General features: G+C 51.6%; 1 protein-coding gene across 4 annotated transcripts in view; it reads left to right on the top strand.

Moving 5' to 3' along the window:
• Positions 1-16,304, top strand: part of DNAI1 (dynein axonemal intermediate chain 1) — a 58,371-nt gene that overhangs the window by 30,283 nt on the left and 11,784 nt on the right. For 2 of the 4 annotated variants that reach the window (XM_045087889.1, XM_045087890.1), the window contains exons 10-14: positions 888-1,028; positions 1,566-1,650; positions 4,790-4,907; positions 5,175-5,218; positions 14,988-15,235. In XM_045087889.1, the coding sequence (XP_044943824.1) occupies positions 888-1,028; positions 1,566-1,650; positions 4,790-4,907; positions 5,175-5,218; positions 14,988-15,235 (636 nt within the window). The remainder of the gene's footprint in view (positions 1-887; positions 1,029-1,565; positions 1,651-4,789; positions 4,908-5,174; positions 5,219-14,987; positions 15,236-16,304) is intronic. The other 2 variants (XM_013053704.2, XM_004747428.3) reach the window with 2 other exon arrangements.

Here is a 16,304-nt window from a genome sequence, read left to right as displayed (position 1 = left end):
TTAGACTAATGTGCCTAGGGAAGGGGGACTACGCTGGATTCCTCCAGCTTGGTTGACATTGAAGGCTGTGATGCAGGTAGATTCCAGTCCTCTGTACCAAGAAGCTACGTGGTGGCAGGACATTGTGGGGTGTAAGATATCCCCAATACCAGTGAACACCTTAGTGTGCAACCTCTCACAAGGGAACTGAGTTTTAATTGGGAATCCCAAGTACTGAGCCTGGCTGTCTGTAGAATTGAGTGGCCCTTTGCTCAGGCCCAGCGTATGAACAGAGTGACACCTTTTTTCAGGGACTTGCATCTGATGAGGTTGATATAAAACTCAAGTGCACGGGAGGGGAGAAAGCAGAACAACTCATTGATACCCTGTAGGAAGATCTGCAATGATAGATTTCAGGTTTCTGTCTCATTAATGATTTGGATGAATGTATAGAAATGAATGTAAGCTTATCTGGTCTGAAAGATTAGGACAGGAAGGGGAGAAAGGACTCAGAAGCCACAAGTTTAGTCAGAAATAATGAAGAACTATGTCTGCTCAAGTAACATAGTATCCAGAATGAGGGAGACATGAGTCCACCACACACTGTCCTCGGAGCACATCTAAAACCTTGAGTCTGCCAGGACCAGGCAAAGGCGGTCAGGCTAGTGAAGGACTGGCTTTCTCCATGGGGCTGCGGGCATGAGACCTGGAGTCCACAGAGTTGAGTTTAGATCCTGTCTTTGCTACTTATTAGCTGGGTTCTTCTGACCTGTTTCCTCATTGGTAAAGACATCCTAATGATACTTACTTTGCAAGATTGTTGTGAGAACCCAAGATCATGTACTGTTGCTAGTATAGTAGAAGTTAGGTAATTTAACTGAAGTTGCCACTTGGCTCCTAATCCACAGAATGGGAAGGGAATGCAGCTCTGTGTATCTCCAGAAGCCATCCTCTTCCTGATGCCAACACTCCTAGGAAATCTCATTTTCAAGAGCCATGGGCCTGGCCTTCTTGAGCACCTTGAGGTCTGCACCTGGACAAAGCCTTGGGTTAGGAGTTGCTTCTGCCTTGTACTCCCTATGTACAAGCATATCTCTGTCCCCTCTCTGGGTCTCTATCTCTTCCTCAACTCTTGACTAAATAAGTTGGATCAGACGCTCTCTGAGGCCTTTAATAAGAGTCTTTTCATTGTCTGAGATGATGAAACTTTTCTGTCTCCACTAAAGAAGACTCTTACCTTCTCTTTTCTGTTCTTCCCTGCAATACCCTTCCTGGGCTCTCTCCAAAGTCCCATGTTGTACACCAAGATATACCTTCACCAGAACAAGTTCAGAATGAAAGATCATGAGTCAGGCTGTGCCCAGGAGCCAAGTATGGCAGTGCAGACTCCTTATGCCACATATGAGCTAGGCATTCCCAAAAGGGGGTGGTGACATGAGCTGCTCCTTGAGGCATTAAGAGATTTTTTTACAAAGCTATCTTGGGTAGGTGGTGTCAAAGAGACAATTGCACCTCTGGGCTGTGGCTTGAGGCATAAGCTCTGCAGGAGCTAGCTGTGAAGACCTGTGGCCTTTGTATCTCCACAGAGTGATGACATCACCAAAGTGACTCAGGCTGCTAAAATTGTGGAGCGGATGGTCAACCAGAACACATATGATGATGTTGCTCAAGGTAAGATTTAACGTGTTGGCAACTACTCTTACTGCTTGTATTTAAAAAATTTCTCAGGAGGTGCCTGGGTGCTCAGTTGGTGGAGCATCTGACTCTTGATTTTGGCTTAGGTCATGATTTCAGGGTTCTGGGATCAAGCCCTATGTACTCTGTGCTCAGGAGGGAGTCCACTTCTCTCCTACTCCCTCTCCCTCTGCCACATACACACCCCCTTCGCTCACAAGTGCTTCCTAATTCTTGTGTCCAGCTTGGGGACAATATAAATGCTAGAATGCAGACTGAAACAGCTCTGGGGATCCTCAGGAATGGAGGAAGGGAAATGAGGAATGAGTGGCAGCAGTCAAGGAAGGCAGAAGGGAGGGCTAAGCTAGGTGCCAAGGGATAAGCAGAGTCTGAGAGGGAGATTAGCAAAAGGGCAGATGTTCTGGGCAAGGGACAGCATAAGCAGTCACTCGGTGGTAAAAACAAATTGGAATGGACTCTGAGGACAAAGGGCAGCAGACTCAGTGACTCAAGCAGGGGTTTGTTGGGAAGTAGTGAGAGTTCAGGCTACAGAGGTGGTTGGAGCCAGTTAATGAAGGGCCTGGACTATCTCAGGGAATCTGAGCTTTTCTGCAGAGAGTTCAAAGATCCTGTCCAGGCAGCAACACAATCCGGCGAGAGGTCAGCTAGAGAAGGATGTGATGGGGCACAATTCAGGGACAGAGACAAAGGTGAGGTTCAGCTGAGGGGTAGAATGGGCCTCATCCCACCTTTTCCAAGGGTAAAGAAAAGGAAGCAGTTATAATAGTGAAAAGCCAACATCAGCATTCCCTAGGAATGGCCCATGTACTGGACATTGTGCTGTGCAACTTACACATATTACTTTACATCATCCTGACCTCCACACTATTGGACAAATACCATTATTCTTTCCATTTCATAGGTGAGAAATTTGGGCCATTGCCACTTGTTCACAACCGCAGCCAGTATGAGGAGTGAGTGGAGCCATTGGGACTTGAACACAGGCCCTTTGGATCTATAGCCTAAGTGCTCCAGTGCAAGGCTACAGAGCCACTGAGCTTGAAGAGACATTTCAAGTAAACATTCAATAAGTCTATGCTGGTGATTAATTAGTGATGAAGTGAAGAAAGAGATTGATTCAGAAATGCTTAAATCCTGGGGGCCTGGGAAATTCTGGTGTCTTTGACAGAGCCAGGGAAACAGAATCCTTCCCATGGCATGAACAGCACATTCCCAAGTGGCTTGTATTTCCCTAAGAGGTTGTGCATTTATTTGGAGCAGCTGCCTCCCCAAAGTTGGCAGCTCCTCACTGCTGGCTGGTCTCCTTTGCTGACAGCCTAGGGCTCTTCTTGGTGACTTGATGCTCACTGCTCACCCATGGGACATAGAAACCAGGGCTGCCAAGACCAGCAGCCTAAACAAGCCCCCTTGTTATCATTCAGGCTGGAAAACGACCTTGAGTGCTTTTCAAAGCTGTCAAAGTACACAGCAGCTGTGAATGAATTTGTCACTCACACAGCTTGGCTTCCTGAAACCCAGCCTCTGCAACCAGCCCACCAAAGGGCTGCGAACACGATTAATATCCATGGAGAAACTGGCCTTGGTGAACCTTTTTCATTTATAAGAACACAATCACATAAAAATGCATTGAACTTTGATTTTTTTAATTGCACACTCTTTTCCCAAAGGAAAAGTCTAATCATGAAGAAGTGAAAACAGAAAAGTGTTACCAATTAATCTCCTCTCTGAAATGAGGTATTTTCAAAGACAGCCTAAGCTCGGGGCTCTCCTATATGATCAAGGCTCATGCCTCTGATGTCTCTGATTTTTTGTTGTTCCAAGACATTTTTGAGGTTTGAATGTGGTCCCACAACCTCAAGGCTGGGCCAGTGCCTAGGCATGTCCTTGACCGTGTCAGATGAGAGGATTCATTTCCTAATGGGTCACCCCTGTTTGGGAAAAAAAAAAACTGAGAAATTTTTCACTTCTGTTGATTTATTTCGTTGTGTTCTTTGAACAATCATTGGGTGTCTGCTCTGTGGCTGGCACTGTGCTAGGCACTGCAGGTCCAGAGATGACTAGAACATGCTGCTTGCTCCCCAGGAGCTGTCTGGTAGGGGAGACGGGCAAAAGGATCAATAGAAGCAACACAGCATGACAGACATTTCAGCAGAGAAGAGGCAGGGCTGGAATGGAGGAAGAGATGAATTCTGCTTAACAAGAAAATGAAGGCCTCACAGAGAAGGAGTTTAATCTGGATCTGCAGTTAGTGGGAGTTTGCCAGGAAGATGGAGCAGAACGTTCTAGACACTATTTGATATAGAGGTTAGGTGAACACCTGACTGCAAATGACATGGCAGTCGTAGCCTGGACCCTTGGTTTGACCAGGGAGCCTGTGCAAGGGGAGTCATTGAGGGGTTTTCAGTGGGGGGGAGGAGGTGGTGTGGTGAGGTGATTGATTTGTTCTCATTCTGGTAGCTCTGGGGAGTGGGCACTGGAGGAGGAGTTACTGGAGGTGGGGAGACCAATTAGGAGGAGGATGTAGTAATGCAGGTGATGGTTCTTGGGACCTGGGCAGTGGCTTTGGGTTTGGAGAGAAGTGAATGGATTAAAAAAAGTCATCAGAAGGACAACATGAGATATGATGTAAAGAGATCAGTCAAGGATTACCAGGTTTCTACTTAGCCAAACGACAAGACAGGTGGAGCTTCTACCTAAGTTAGAGGAAACGGGAGGCAGAGACAATTTAGGGCAGGAGATGAATCAGAATCCAGAGAACCCATTTCAGGGATCCAGGCAGCTTCATCACAGTGGGGCTTTGCAGCGGGTGTGAAGATGGACAAACCTGGGATTTTATCTGAGAGGACATGTCTACTTTATTGTAAATTGCTTCCAACAACAGTGATGACAGTAACAATAACATACAGAAAGCTGACTATGTGTCAGCTATTTTTCTAAATACTACATATATGAACAATTAATCCTCACGACCATCCTTTGAGATAGGTACTATTACTATTCCCACTTTGAAACACAAGAGTCTGTTTTGGCCAAGAAGGTACAGACAGAGAGTGGCAGGCCTGGGTTTGCCATAAAATGGCAGTCCCAGGGCTGATGCAGCCTGGGTGTGTTTAAGATTTTAAGTACTACGAGGATGCTGCTGACGAATACCGAGACCTGGAGGGTACGCTGCTGCCGCTCTGGAAGTTCCAAAACGACAAAGCCAAGCGCCTGGCCGTCACCGCCCTCTGCTGGTGAGTATGGACATTGCAGGAAACCCAGAGGCCCTGAGAGCCTGAGCTGGGGCACTTCTACTGCGCTTAACCACTCTGAAGATGACGCGTAGCATTATAGAAAAAAAGGGACTGGGATTCTTATGGGATTGTGCGATCAGCCCATGTCTCTAAATCAACAGTAGATGTCTTTAGTGTAGTTAGGCACCAGTGTTCGTGGAAAGGCTCATGTCTATTGGGAAAGCCACGTTCATTTCCTGGGCCAACAGATTCATATTTCTTTTGCAGGAATCCAAAGTACAATGATCTGTTTGCAGTGGGACATGGCTCCTGTAAGTAATCTGGCTATTTGTTCGTTTGCTCACTCAATCAGCAAACACTTAAGGACCTTAAGCACCAGTGCAGAGAGCTCTTTGTGAGGTGTGAAAGTTGTAAAAGGACTGAGATCTAGTCACTGCCTTCAGGGGCTCCCAGTCTGATGGGGAATGCAGACAACCATACCAGCAGTTAGCACTGAGTGAAGGACTATACCAAAGTGAGCCCTAAAGGTTTTATTGTAGTGAAGGAAGAGGGGAGAGCACTCCTGGCGGAGGAACCAGCATATGCAAAGGTCTGGAGGCACAAGAGATATGGGAGGAAATAAAGCTGCTGAGGGAGCCAGGGTTGGTCCCCGAATGGCTTGGTAAACAATTCCAAGAAGCTTGGAGATTCTCCTGAGGAAAGTTTTATGACATTCTCCTGAGGGGAAATCACGGAAGGAATTTAAGAAGGGCAGGGACAGAACCAGGGCAGGGGGAAGTGGCAGGCATGAGACTAGGGGCTGGGAAACAACCTGGGAGACTGGTGAGGATCCCCAGGAAGAGATGGTAGGACCTGGACCATGACTGTGGCATAGGAATGGAGAAATAGGTTTGGGAAGCTTGAGAAGGTGGACTGGACCAGACCTGGGGAAGGACTAGAGGTGAGGCTGAGAGAGGGAACGTTCCTGATCTGGCTCTGGAGCAGGCAGGGGTGGGGGAAGGTAGGTGCTCGATGTTCATCATTTGGCCTCTGGGCCCTGGAAGACCACTATTGTCCAGGGTGTTCCCGCCCCCGCCGGCCCGCCCTTATCCCTGAGGCAGGAGGCAGCACTGTGGTAACTGTGTGGTAGTTTTGCTTTCCCTTCATATTCTGTGTTCTCTGAAGAAGCCCCTACCTCCGTGCTGGGCTGGACATTCCCCCTTCCTAACGGGAGAGGGCCCCACACTTCATGTTAGCTGAATCTCCCCCAGCTAACGGCCTGTTCTCTGGCTGGGAGAATCAGCATCTATGAACAGAAAAAACCCTTCCATTCTCCAAGCTTCTGCTGGCTGGCAGACGTGCAGGCTCCTGGTCTCTACCCCTCTGACCGCCTGTGCACCCGGCCCATTCTTTCCCCGGGGCTGGGGGATGGGAGGGAGGGCAAGGAGGGGTTGGTGTTTATTATTCCTCTCAGGGAGGAGACCTTGGAGCTGCTCCCAGTCTCGTGGTCTGGGCTGCCTTTGAGGATGCCCTAAATGCCCGCTTTGTGTCCCTACTCCTGAGGGTGGGCTGCTGCCAGGCTGGAAGCACCCTCCCCTTCTGGCAGGGAGCTAGCACATTCCTCCCCCTCCACTGCAGCTACTGGGCCTGGAACAGGGCCTGGGGGCTGGGCTGGCCCTCCCAGGAGTGGGTGTGGACCCCCTATGAGGCTGCTGTTGGCTCAGGCTCTCTGCCCAGGACTGAAGCTGGGCTGAGGCAGGCTCCCTAGCAGGTGGGAGGGGACAATGGCTCAGGTCTAGCCCCATCCTTCTCCCACTCAGGGCCAGAAGGAAGGTCAGCTGGTTGGGTTCAGGCAGAGGCTGTCTCCAGCGGCCGCTTTAGTCAGGAGCAGTGGAGAAGAGTAACCCAGCCCTCAGGCATGGAGGACTCCAAGCCTGGCAGGCCCAGGAGCCTCCTTCAGGCAATCGCTCACCCAGGGAGGCTCTCTTTGTCCCTCGCTGGCCGCATCCACACACCTGGGCAGCACCAGTCTCTTGTAGAACTTCTGGCCGAAGGGGTACCGCCCAGTGGTGAGACCTGGGGCCAGAAGCTGCTCTGAGCCTTGGTTTCCTTATTGGTAGCCTGAAGAGGCTGACACCTGCTGGATCTTCACCCCAGGGCATTGCTAGACTCACCAGAAAGAAAAGCAAACGTGCCCTGTGAACTCTAGGAACCACCCACATATAAAGGACAGCCTGTCATTCTGTCTTCTAGCTTTCCTACAGGACTCTCAGGGGACCCAAGCAGAGAGAGGGGGCTGTGGGGACGGAGGAGAACTGGACAAGGCCCCTACCTCCTCTAGAGCACAGGCCCAGGAGTAGCAGGGGTGCTATGGGCTGGGGCCGCCGCGGGCATGGGGTTACTGACCGGCTTGCCCATGGGCGTGACTAAGGTGGGACAATGGCAACGGTGAATACTGGGACTTCTGGGACTCTGTCCGTGAGGCTGGGCAATGGCTAGAGAAATATTACGTGGAGTAAGTTTTTTTCAGAGTTCTTTTGTTTGTAAGCTAAGAAAGTCCTGAGAATGTTTCAAAGACTGATAAGGAAAGAGCCAAAAGAAAGTGAGCTGAAAATGGCGCAGGGTCCTCCATATCTCAGTGCCACTCCGCAGAGGCCTGAGCTGAGCCAGGCTGAGGTGGGACTCAGAAGGGCTCCTGCGTTCACTTCTGAGGTCACTTCTGGGAGTCCTGTGCTCTCCAGTGCCCAGATGCCCCCTTGGAAGAAAAAGGGCAAAGCTGAGGCAGGCGAAGGGCACCCTGGTCACTGATGAGGTCACTGTGAGGAGCGGCTGGCTCACCCGCGTCCATCACACTGTCTGGGGAAACTCCCGATGGCAGCCTCCTAGCATCAGCCTTTGTCTCCTACAAACACTGGAGCGAGAATTTGGGTTGGACCCTGATGAGCTCAGCCCAGAACTCTTTTTGCCTGGCATTCCCAGACATTTATTCTATAATCCAGCTAAGAAGGACTTTGGCGGCGGTAGGCTCATATCTAAGAAGGACTGGGGCCAGTCTCCTATTTGAGCACAGAGCAGGCTTGCTGGAGCCAGGCCAGGCCAAGGGCAAGTAGGTAAGGAAAAGGGTGCTATTGCCTGCAATAGCAAAGGAATATTTGCACTGCCTTCCCTGCATGGGTGCCAGGGAGGATGCAGGGATGGGGGCACCTCAAGCTGCATAGAAAGCGAAGACTGGGCTGCCCCTGGGGCCAGGCTCCGCATCTCAGCAGAGTGGAGAAAGACCGTGAGCAGGTGAAAGCAGATGGAGGAAAGCCGGAGACCAAGGGAAAGAAGTCTAGGAAGGGGCAGCCCATGGAGCAAAGCAGGGATGCAATTATGTGGGCCTGCGGCACTGAAGGGGTCCTTTCCAGCCCATCAACCGCTTGATAGCAGGGAAATGGGACTCCTCAGGGTCTGTTGGGCGGGGATAGTGGAAGAGATCCTGGGCCCCCTGTGTGGTCCTGACCGGCTCACACGGAGATGAGGGGGAAGCCGCCCAGTGGGCCACGATTAAGAAAGAAAGAGGAGTCAGCTGCCCCTCAGCCTGGCCTCCCTCTGGGGGCAGCCCTCAAGAGGAGCCAAAGTCAGGCCCTGAGTCCCCACGCGGAACCCTTTCCCCCTCTGTCCCACCACATCCTGGTCTGTGTCTGAGCTTGCCGCGGCCAGAGACACACTCGTAGGGATTTAAATCTTTCCTGATCATTTATTTGTCAGCTTCACTAATTAAGCAGTGTTAATTTCATTTACTGAAAATGGAAATTCATCCACCTCATTTCTCCCTGTTCATCCTCCACACGCAAAATCCATCACTCCTCAGCTGCAGGCTGTGTAAAATTTACAGGACTAATTATGTTGTCAGGTCTCTTTGTAAATACAGTCCATAAAGGCCACTGTGCTTGCCGGGTTGTAGTGCAAGGGCATTCCCGTTGTTAGTTTAATTACTGGTTAGTTATTTAGGTTCTCAAATGTTTGCCTCATTTTCCCTAAATCAAATTAAATGTCCCGCTTGATGTATTCTGTCTCCGAGGCCTTGCTCTTATTTCCCACACTTCTTAAATATGACTTCTCATCGGAGGAAAGTGCTCAGAAAAGCCCAGTTGCCTGAGAGGCTGAACCCAGCCTGGCACCACGGCCTCTGGGCCAGGCTGGAGGTTTGGAACCCTTTAGCACTGATGCCCTTTCCTGGTGACACCTGGGATAGTTCCCTGCCTTAGGAGACTGTGAAAATCCTAATCCATGGGGCATTTCTGTTCCTGGAGTCCAAGGTGGCAGGGTGGGTGTGGGAAGTGGAGGGAGGGTTTCATTATTGTTATTAGAAGAGCTGGGGATCATGGCACCCATCTCCCGACCCAGACTTCTAGAGACACGGTTTCCAAACCATCCCAGGAAAAACTATCATCTCTGGGTCTTCTCCCTCTGATTCCTTGAAGTAGATCTTGGGTCAAACTTCCCGGAATGCCTACTACATATTTTTCTCATTGCTACTGTAACAAATTCCTACAAACATAATGGCTTAAAACAACACCCATCTCTATTATTTCACAGTTCTGGGGTCAGAAGTCTAAAGTGGGTTTTGCTGAACTGAAGTCAGTTGTCAGCATGGCTTCATTCCTTTTGGAGGCTCATGGGTAACATCCATGTCCTTACCTTCTCCAGCTTCTAAGAATTTTTTTTTTTAAGATTTTATTTATTTATCAGAGAGAGAGAGAGGGGGAGAGTGCGAGCACAGGCAGACAGAATGGCAGGCAGAGGCAGAGGGAGAAGCAGGCTCCCCGCTGAGCAAGGAGCCCGATGTGGGACTAGATCCCAGAATGCTGGGATCATGACCTGAGCCGAAGGCAGCTGCTTAACCAACTGAGCCACCCAGGCGTCCCCCTTCTCCAGCTTCTAGAAGCTGCCCACATTCGATGGCTTGTGGCCCCCTTCCAGCCAGCAGTTGCATTATTCTAACATCTGCTTCTGTTCTCTACCTCCTTCTCTTTCCCTTATAAGAACCCCTGTGATGACATTAAGTCCACTCACATAATGCAAGATAATCTCAAGGTCTTTAACTTAATTAGAGCTGCGAAATCCCTTTTGCCTGCTCAGTAACATAGTTATGGGTTCGAGGGATTAGGACATGGACATCTAAGGTGCTGTTATCTGCCTACCGCAGCTCCCTCCAAATGCCCCTTGCATGACTTAATAAGGGAATCGTTAAACGGCCGCTGCCTTGGAGTCCGCCCTGGGCTGGCCTCATTTGGAAAGCCACAGTAGGATGGGGGAGGCCTGCTGTCTGAGGCTAGCTCGGTAGCCTGTCTCTGCAGCTTGGCATCTATTTCCCTCTGACCTGGCTTTCACCCAGTACCCCAACATGCCCTTTGTCTGCCTTTTCTTCCCTGAATCCTGAGCAAGAGCCTGGCCTTCTCCTGACAGCCAGAACTCTCCGGAGTAGCCCCCTGTGATCTAGAGGCATTACTTCAGGGCAGGGGTAGAGCTCTGGGACTGAGCAACGCCACCCCCCCCACAGTGGCTGCAGTTCAAGAAGACATCCATCCTTGCTCCTCATTGGGCACGACTCTGCCAGGGGCTACCGCAGAGCTGAGGGAGGGAGAATTTGGTCGGGGTGGAATTGAGCCCCTCCACCCCTGAGAGCATGGCTTTCTGAGAACTGCCAGATCAGGCTCTATACAGAGTTTGACTCTCTTTCCCTGATTCTTGTGGATCATAGAGGGTCAGAGTCAGGGACGTTTTAGAGATTATCCAGCAGAGCAGGGGGAGAAAGTGGGAACCCTCCCAATGGAGAGAGTAAACCTGCTGGGCTAAGTCATACTCACTCCATCCTTGTGGAGCCTGTGGGGCAGGCTGAGGAAAAGGCCCGCTCATGACTACCTGTAATAATGACATACAAGTAGAGACGAGCAGAGAGGGGCCCACACGAAGAGAGGTTGAATGATCTGGAAGGCTTCCTGGAGAAGGGCAAGGGCATAAAGTGGAGCTAAGGCCAGGTATGCAGCACTCTCCCTCTGTCTCAGAGTCTCAGACCAGGTGGTTTCTCTCTCTCTCTTTTTCTCTTCCCCCTCCTCCTTTTCTTCTCTCTTTCCTTCTTTCCCTTCCTCTTTCTCTTCCTCTGTTCCTCTGCTCCTTCAACCTGGCCACATTGACTTACTGAAATCCTGTAGCCTGGAGGAAACTGGAATTCCTTACTGGCCCCAGACTTCAGAGTCTCTGTCTCTTTATATAATGGAGTGTGGGTTGGGGCTCCCATCTGTGTCATCGGACCCTGCAGTCCTACTTTGAGGAACCAGGGAGTTTGTGGTATTCAGGACAAAGTACCCCAGGGCTCAAAGCCCCGGGCTGTGTAAGCCTTGAGCCTGATGGGATTCTAGTCTCCACTGGGAACTGAAACACTCTAGATGACCCCTTGATGCCAACGTTGTGTTGGGACTCCCGGTGGGTGGCATTGTACTGGGAATGCTGGAGAGCTGAGCAATGATGTACTATGCTGCTGGTGACCTTGTTGGTGATATCATACTGGATATGTTGGATCGCAGGGCAATGATGACTAGATCAGTGACTAGGACTGTGGTTTACCTGAGTGATGATATCATGTGGGGGTCCCCGGTGACTTGAATAGTGATGTCATTTTAGGACTTCTGGAAGACAAGATGATGATCTCATGCTGGTACTCTTGGAGGTTTGGGCTGTGATGTCACACTGGGTATACTCAGAGAATGAAGTAGGTCTCACAGGTGCCACTGGAGTCAGCCCCGTGATGAGAACATCATAGAATAAGGTGGAGTGGAGAGGAAGCCCCAGTTAAATGAGAGTTTTCTGTGTTTTTCTGCCGTGGTTTGGCAGATAGAACCTTGAATTGGAATTCAGGAAACACATAGTCTAGCCATGATTAGAAACTGTGATCTTGGGGCGCCTGACTGGCTCAGTTGGTGGAACATGATACAAGACTCCTCATCTCAGGGTTGTGAGTTCAAGCCCCATGTTGGGCATAGAGCTTACTGAAAGAGAGAGAGAGAGAGAAAGGGAGAGGGAAAAAGGAAGGAAGAAAGAGAGAAAGGAAGGGAGAAGAGGAAGGAAGGGAGGAAAGGAGAGAGAAAGGAAAGGAAAAGAAAGGAATGGAATGGAATCATGATCTTTATGTTAGGAGGGCTCGTTTGGTTGCAAGTAAAAGAGGCCACCAGGAGTGGACTAAGAAGCAGAGGCTCATTGTCGGGTTGCATGTGGCCTGGGAATTCAGGCAGGACCTAAGGACTTAGTGTGACTGATTGCTCTCTGTGTCCCTGTCTCTTGAAGTCCATGCTTCTCTCAACCAGAAGTCTCCCCGTATAGTTTGTGACTGCCTTGTCCCTTACGCATTCTCTAGTCCAGATTCTGGAGAGACTGGACTGGCTTTGCCAGTCGCCACCACCCCATTAGGTCTGCTTTCCCCTTCCTTTCTCCACCTCCACATAAAGACCAGATCAGTGAGGTATAACTTCAGCTATAAACGAAATACTGCACGAGGCAAACACCATGTGATGGGTCTGAAGGAGCCGGGCACATGATTTCTTCTCTTCTGGTCCCAGTTTACCCATCTATAAAAATCGGGAGCCAAAGCCCAGCCTCCAGTCTCAGTGGTCCTGTGAGCAGGTCAGAAATGTCCTTACTACTGAGTTATTAATTTGGCCTAGGGTTTCTTACCCCTCTTTTCTAGTTTCACTGGTCATAAAGACTGTATGTATGCAGGGTTGGGGAGGGGGGTCACTGCTATCCCTTGAGGGGCCAGGTCCTGTGCCACAGCAGGACCAAGTGTGAGGGTCATACCCGCCTTGGCCCCTTGGTGAAATAAGGGAAGCCTCTGAGTCCCCAGCCCAAGCGTCAGTCACCACCTACTCACCCTTCCATTCGCTTGTTTGCTCGCCCACTCCCCTGCCCACTCAGCCTCTGCCAGACTCGCCCAGCATCGAGGACAGACTGCACATTAAGGGCGTCAGTAGATCCCCAGTGTCCTGGTGGTTACCGCTCCCTACCCCACGAGGGTCTGTCTCTCTCCTAGCACTTGGCGCTGCTGGGGGCCAGCCCACATCTCCCGTGGAGAGTCTCTGTCCCTGCCAGGGTCCAGCCCATTGGGAGGCCCAGTCAGGTGTTCGGAATTTGTGGGATGAACAAAAAGAGCTACAAATGACTCTCATTCTGCCCAGTTCCAAACCTGTGTGATCTGGGGGGGACAGACACCTTCCTTCAGCAGCTGCAGATTTCTCCCTTGTAGGCTCAGCCCTCGGGGCCCACCCAGGATGAGCCCTACAGGGTGAGTGATGGCCAGCTCCCCACACTATCTGAAGTGGTTTTGGTTCCCGACACTGGCTTTGAGGTGGTGTCGGACATAGGGTGACCCACCTGGCTCTGGAGACTCTGGAAGCCCCCAGCTCCTCTTCTTTGTGAGAGACTTGCTTTCTCCAGAGCAGAAACACTTTCCTTCCTCAACCACTGTGTGCCTTTCCCAGGGCTCCAGTTGGATCCTGGCACCTTCCACTTGGGAAAGCAACTCCCTCCTGACACATGAAACCTCCTTTGTGAGGTTTCCCATAGAGAACTACTCTGGTGGGCATGCCAGCTTATCTCAGTTTCCAACTCGACCTACCGAAGGCCAGTCTAGCTCCTGGCTGCATCCTACTCTCTAGTCCTGGCTCCCAGTAAACACCGTTTGCAGAGTGCCTGAGGTAGGACTATCTGGTAACTGGGTCCAAACACATCCCCAGAGCCCAGGGAACACAGCCCAGGTACTTACTCCCTCGAGTAAGGGGCAGCATTAGAAATAAGACAGAGGGGTACCGGGGGTGGGGGCACAGTCAGTTGCATGTGGGGGCTCTTGGTCTCCACTCAGGTCATGATCTTAGGGTCATGAGATCAAGCCCCACACTGGGCTCCGTGCTGAGCACACAGTTTGCTTGGGATTCTCTCTCCTTTTCCCCCTGCCCTTCTCACTTATGCTCGCTGTCTCAAAATAAGTAAATAAATCGTAAGAGGGAGAGAAGAAAACAAAAAGGAATAAGACAGAAAGAATGACTCAGCCAAATGAGTCAGGGTGGGGTGGCCTCCCTGTTTTTCCCATTCATGGGCTCAAGACCTCAGGACAAGACACTTTGTCTGGAGGGCCTAGGCCTGCAGTAGCCAGGGGTAAAAGAGGTCCTCTGGTGGGGGGGGGAGTGCTATCCTCTCAGGTGGAAGTTTCCCCTTAGCAGAGGGCCCCCAAGATGGAAAGCTGCTCTAGACTTCCTCCTCTTCTGAGTGCATGAAGGGTCCTGGACTAGAGGCAGCAGGAGGGCTGGACTTGAGGGCTGGGTCAGTTTTCTGTTCGGTGACTGCAGTATCAGGACGGGGGCGGGGGGGGCACGGGAGCAAGAGAGAGGGAAGCTGTCCTCTGACACGGGGTGGGCAGGGAGCAAGGCCTCTGCTAAGTGGTCCTCGCTATTGATCACCAAAAGCTGAGGCCAGAAGGGTGATACAGTGGCCTGTGGAAGCCTGGCTGGCCTGCCTGGGACTTCTCAATTCTGGGAGCAGGCTCAGGCTAGCGTGCAGGCGGAGCTGGGGACCATGAGGCCATGGAAGGGTGTGGGAAGGTGCGCATAGCTGGCTAGTTTGACAACCCATAGGGAATTCCAAACCAAGTCCAAACCGAGCTCCTGTCCTGGGCTGGGCTGGGGAACATACGGGCATCATCCAGGCTTCGGAGGACAGCCATCTGCCCCTGGGTGGGGCTTCCGAGCCCTCTCTGAGGTCACCGCTTCTTCCCAAGCACAACTTTGAGCCTGCCTCCCTCCTTCCTGTACCCAGGAACAATGGAGAGAATGATTGTCCATCTCTCAGATAAGCCTGGTCACCTTATCCTCTTGGGAACCCTAAGAAGGAGGCAGCCCAGTCTCCTGCTTCTATTTCTGAGACAGAGAAGCTGAAGGCCAGAGGGGAATCTGCTCTCTCTGGAGAGCCCAGCAGCAGGTCCCCTGGGTAGGTGGGGGAGGGGCGGGGGCTGAGGAATACTTCCACCACAGCCACAGCCACAGCCGCATCTTCCCCATCTTCCCGGGACAGATGACTTCATGAAGCAGAGCCGGGGCATGCTCCTGCTGTACAGCCTGAAGAACCCCAGCTTTCCCGAGTACATCTTCAGCAGTGAGAGTGGCATCATGTGTTTAGACATGCATGTGGACCACCCCTACCTGGTGGTGGTGGGCCACTACGACGGGAACGTGGCCATTTACAACCTCAAGAAGCCCCAGTCCCAGCCGTCCTTCCGCAGCTCAGCCAAGTCTGGCAAGCACACGGACCCTGTGTGGCAGGTCAGCCCTGAAGCAGGGTGGGAGACACCGGGCGGGAACCCCTGGAGGAGGGACTTTGGGGTGGACTGGCCACAGGCAGGGGCATGGGGATGCCAGGTACCAGCTTAGAAGTCAAGGAGCCGGGTGTACGAAGGGGCAGAGAGGGGCGGGAGGGGGCAGTCGGGAGGTGAGGGATCTGCCGCTACGGACCTGCTATCAGGAGGGCCCCTCTCTCTGCTAAGACTCTATTAGGTGCAGCAGGTAGGAACTCGTAGCCCATGGCTGGAAACTCGAAGGCCTGACCCAGAAGGCCTCTGCTGAGTCTGTCAATGGTACCAGTTCCTGTGTGTGGGCTTCCTCGACTCCCCACTGGGGCTTTCCTCTGCCATCTGGGCTACATTTGGGGCAACTCCCAGACAGAGGTTGGTGCTGCCAGTTTGTCTGCCCTCTGGGCAGGGCCATAAGGCCTGGTGGGTGAGGTCTGTCCTTGAGGCCTCTCTGTAGCATCTTTCTTCTCCAGACAGACATAGGATGGGACCATTAGCCTGACACTGGAGCTAGATTTCACCCTGTGTCTCCCATCTTATTGCACTGGGAGTGGATTTCATGTTTCATCTTCAGAAAGTCTCCTAGCTCTGGCCTTGCAGAACTTTCCTTACTGTATAATTTGAAACCCCTCTCCTTCTGAGGCTGCAAACCCTTACCCACTGGCAGGTCTGGGCAAATCTAAGAAGGAATTTCTGCCTTAAGTTTCTCATGGTCTCTGGGGTCATCAGATAATGCCAGGACTCTGTCTTCCCATCTGTCTTGGCCCTCTGCCCTGAGAATCTCCAGGCGGGCTCTGCACCCCTGCCTTCCTGGTCCTGAGCTCCCTGTCATGTGAACACCTGCCCTAGGCATGGGCTCTCAGCTCTCAGGCAGTTCAGCTCCCTGAGCAGAGAGGAGACTGTCCAGGCACAAAGGACATGGTGCCCTCTCTGCTTTATCCTTTACCCAGAGCCAGGATACAGAGAGGGAGGCACTCCCTCCCATGAGACATCTCCCCCCTGCTCTCCACCAAAGCAGGGACCAAAGCTCACAGTCTCAGGTG

This window comes from Mustela putorius, unplaced genomic scaffold, assembly GCF_011764305.1.
Source record: "Mustela putorius furo isolate JIRA1106 unplaced genomic scaffold, ASM1176430v1.1 tig00001584_pilon_pilon_pilon, whole genome shotgun sequence".
Taxonomy (NCBI): Eukaryota; Metazoa; Chordata; class Mammalia; order Carnivora; family Mustelidae; genus Mustela; species Mustela putorius.
The sequence above is the reverse complement of the archived record's forward strand: the minus strand, read 5'-3'. Positions and strand labels throughout refer to the sequence as shown.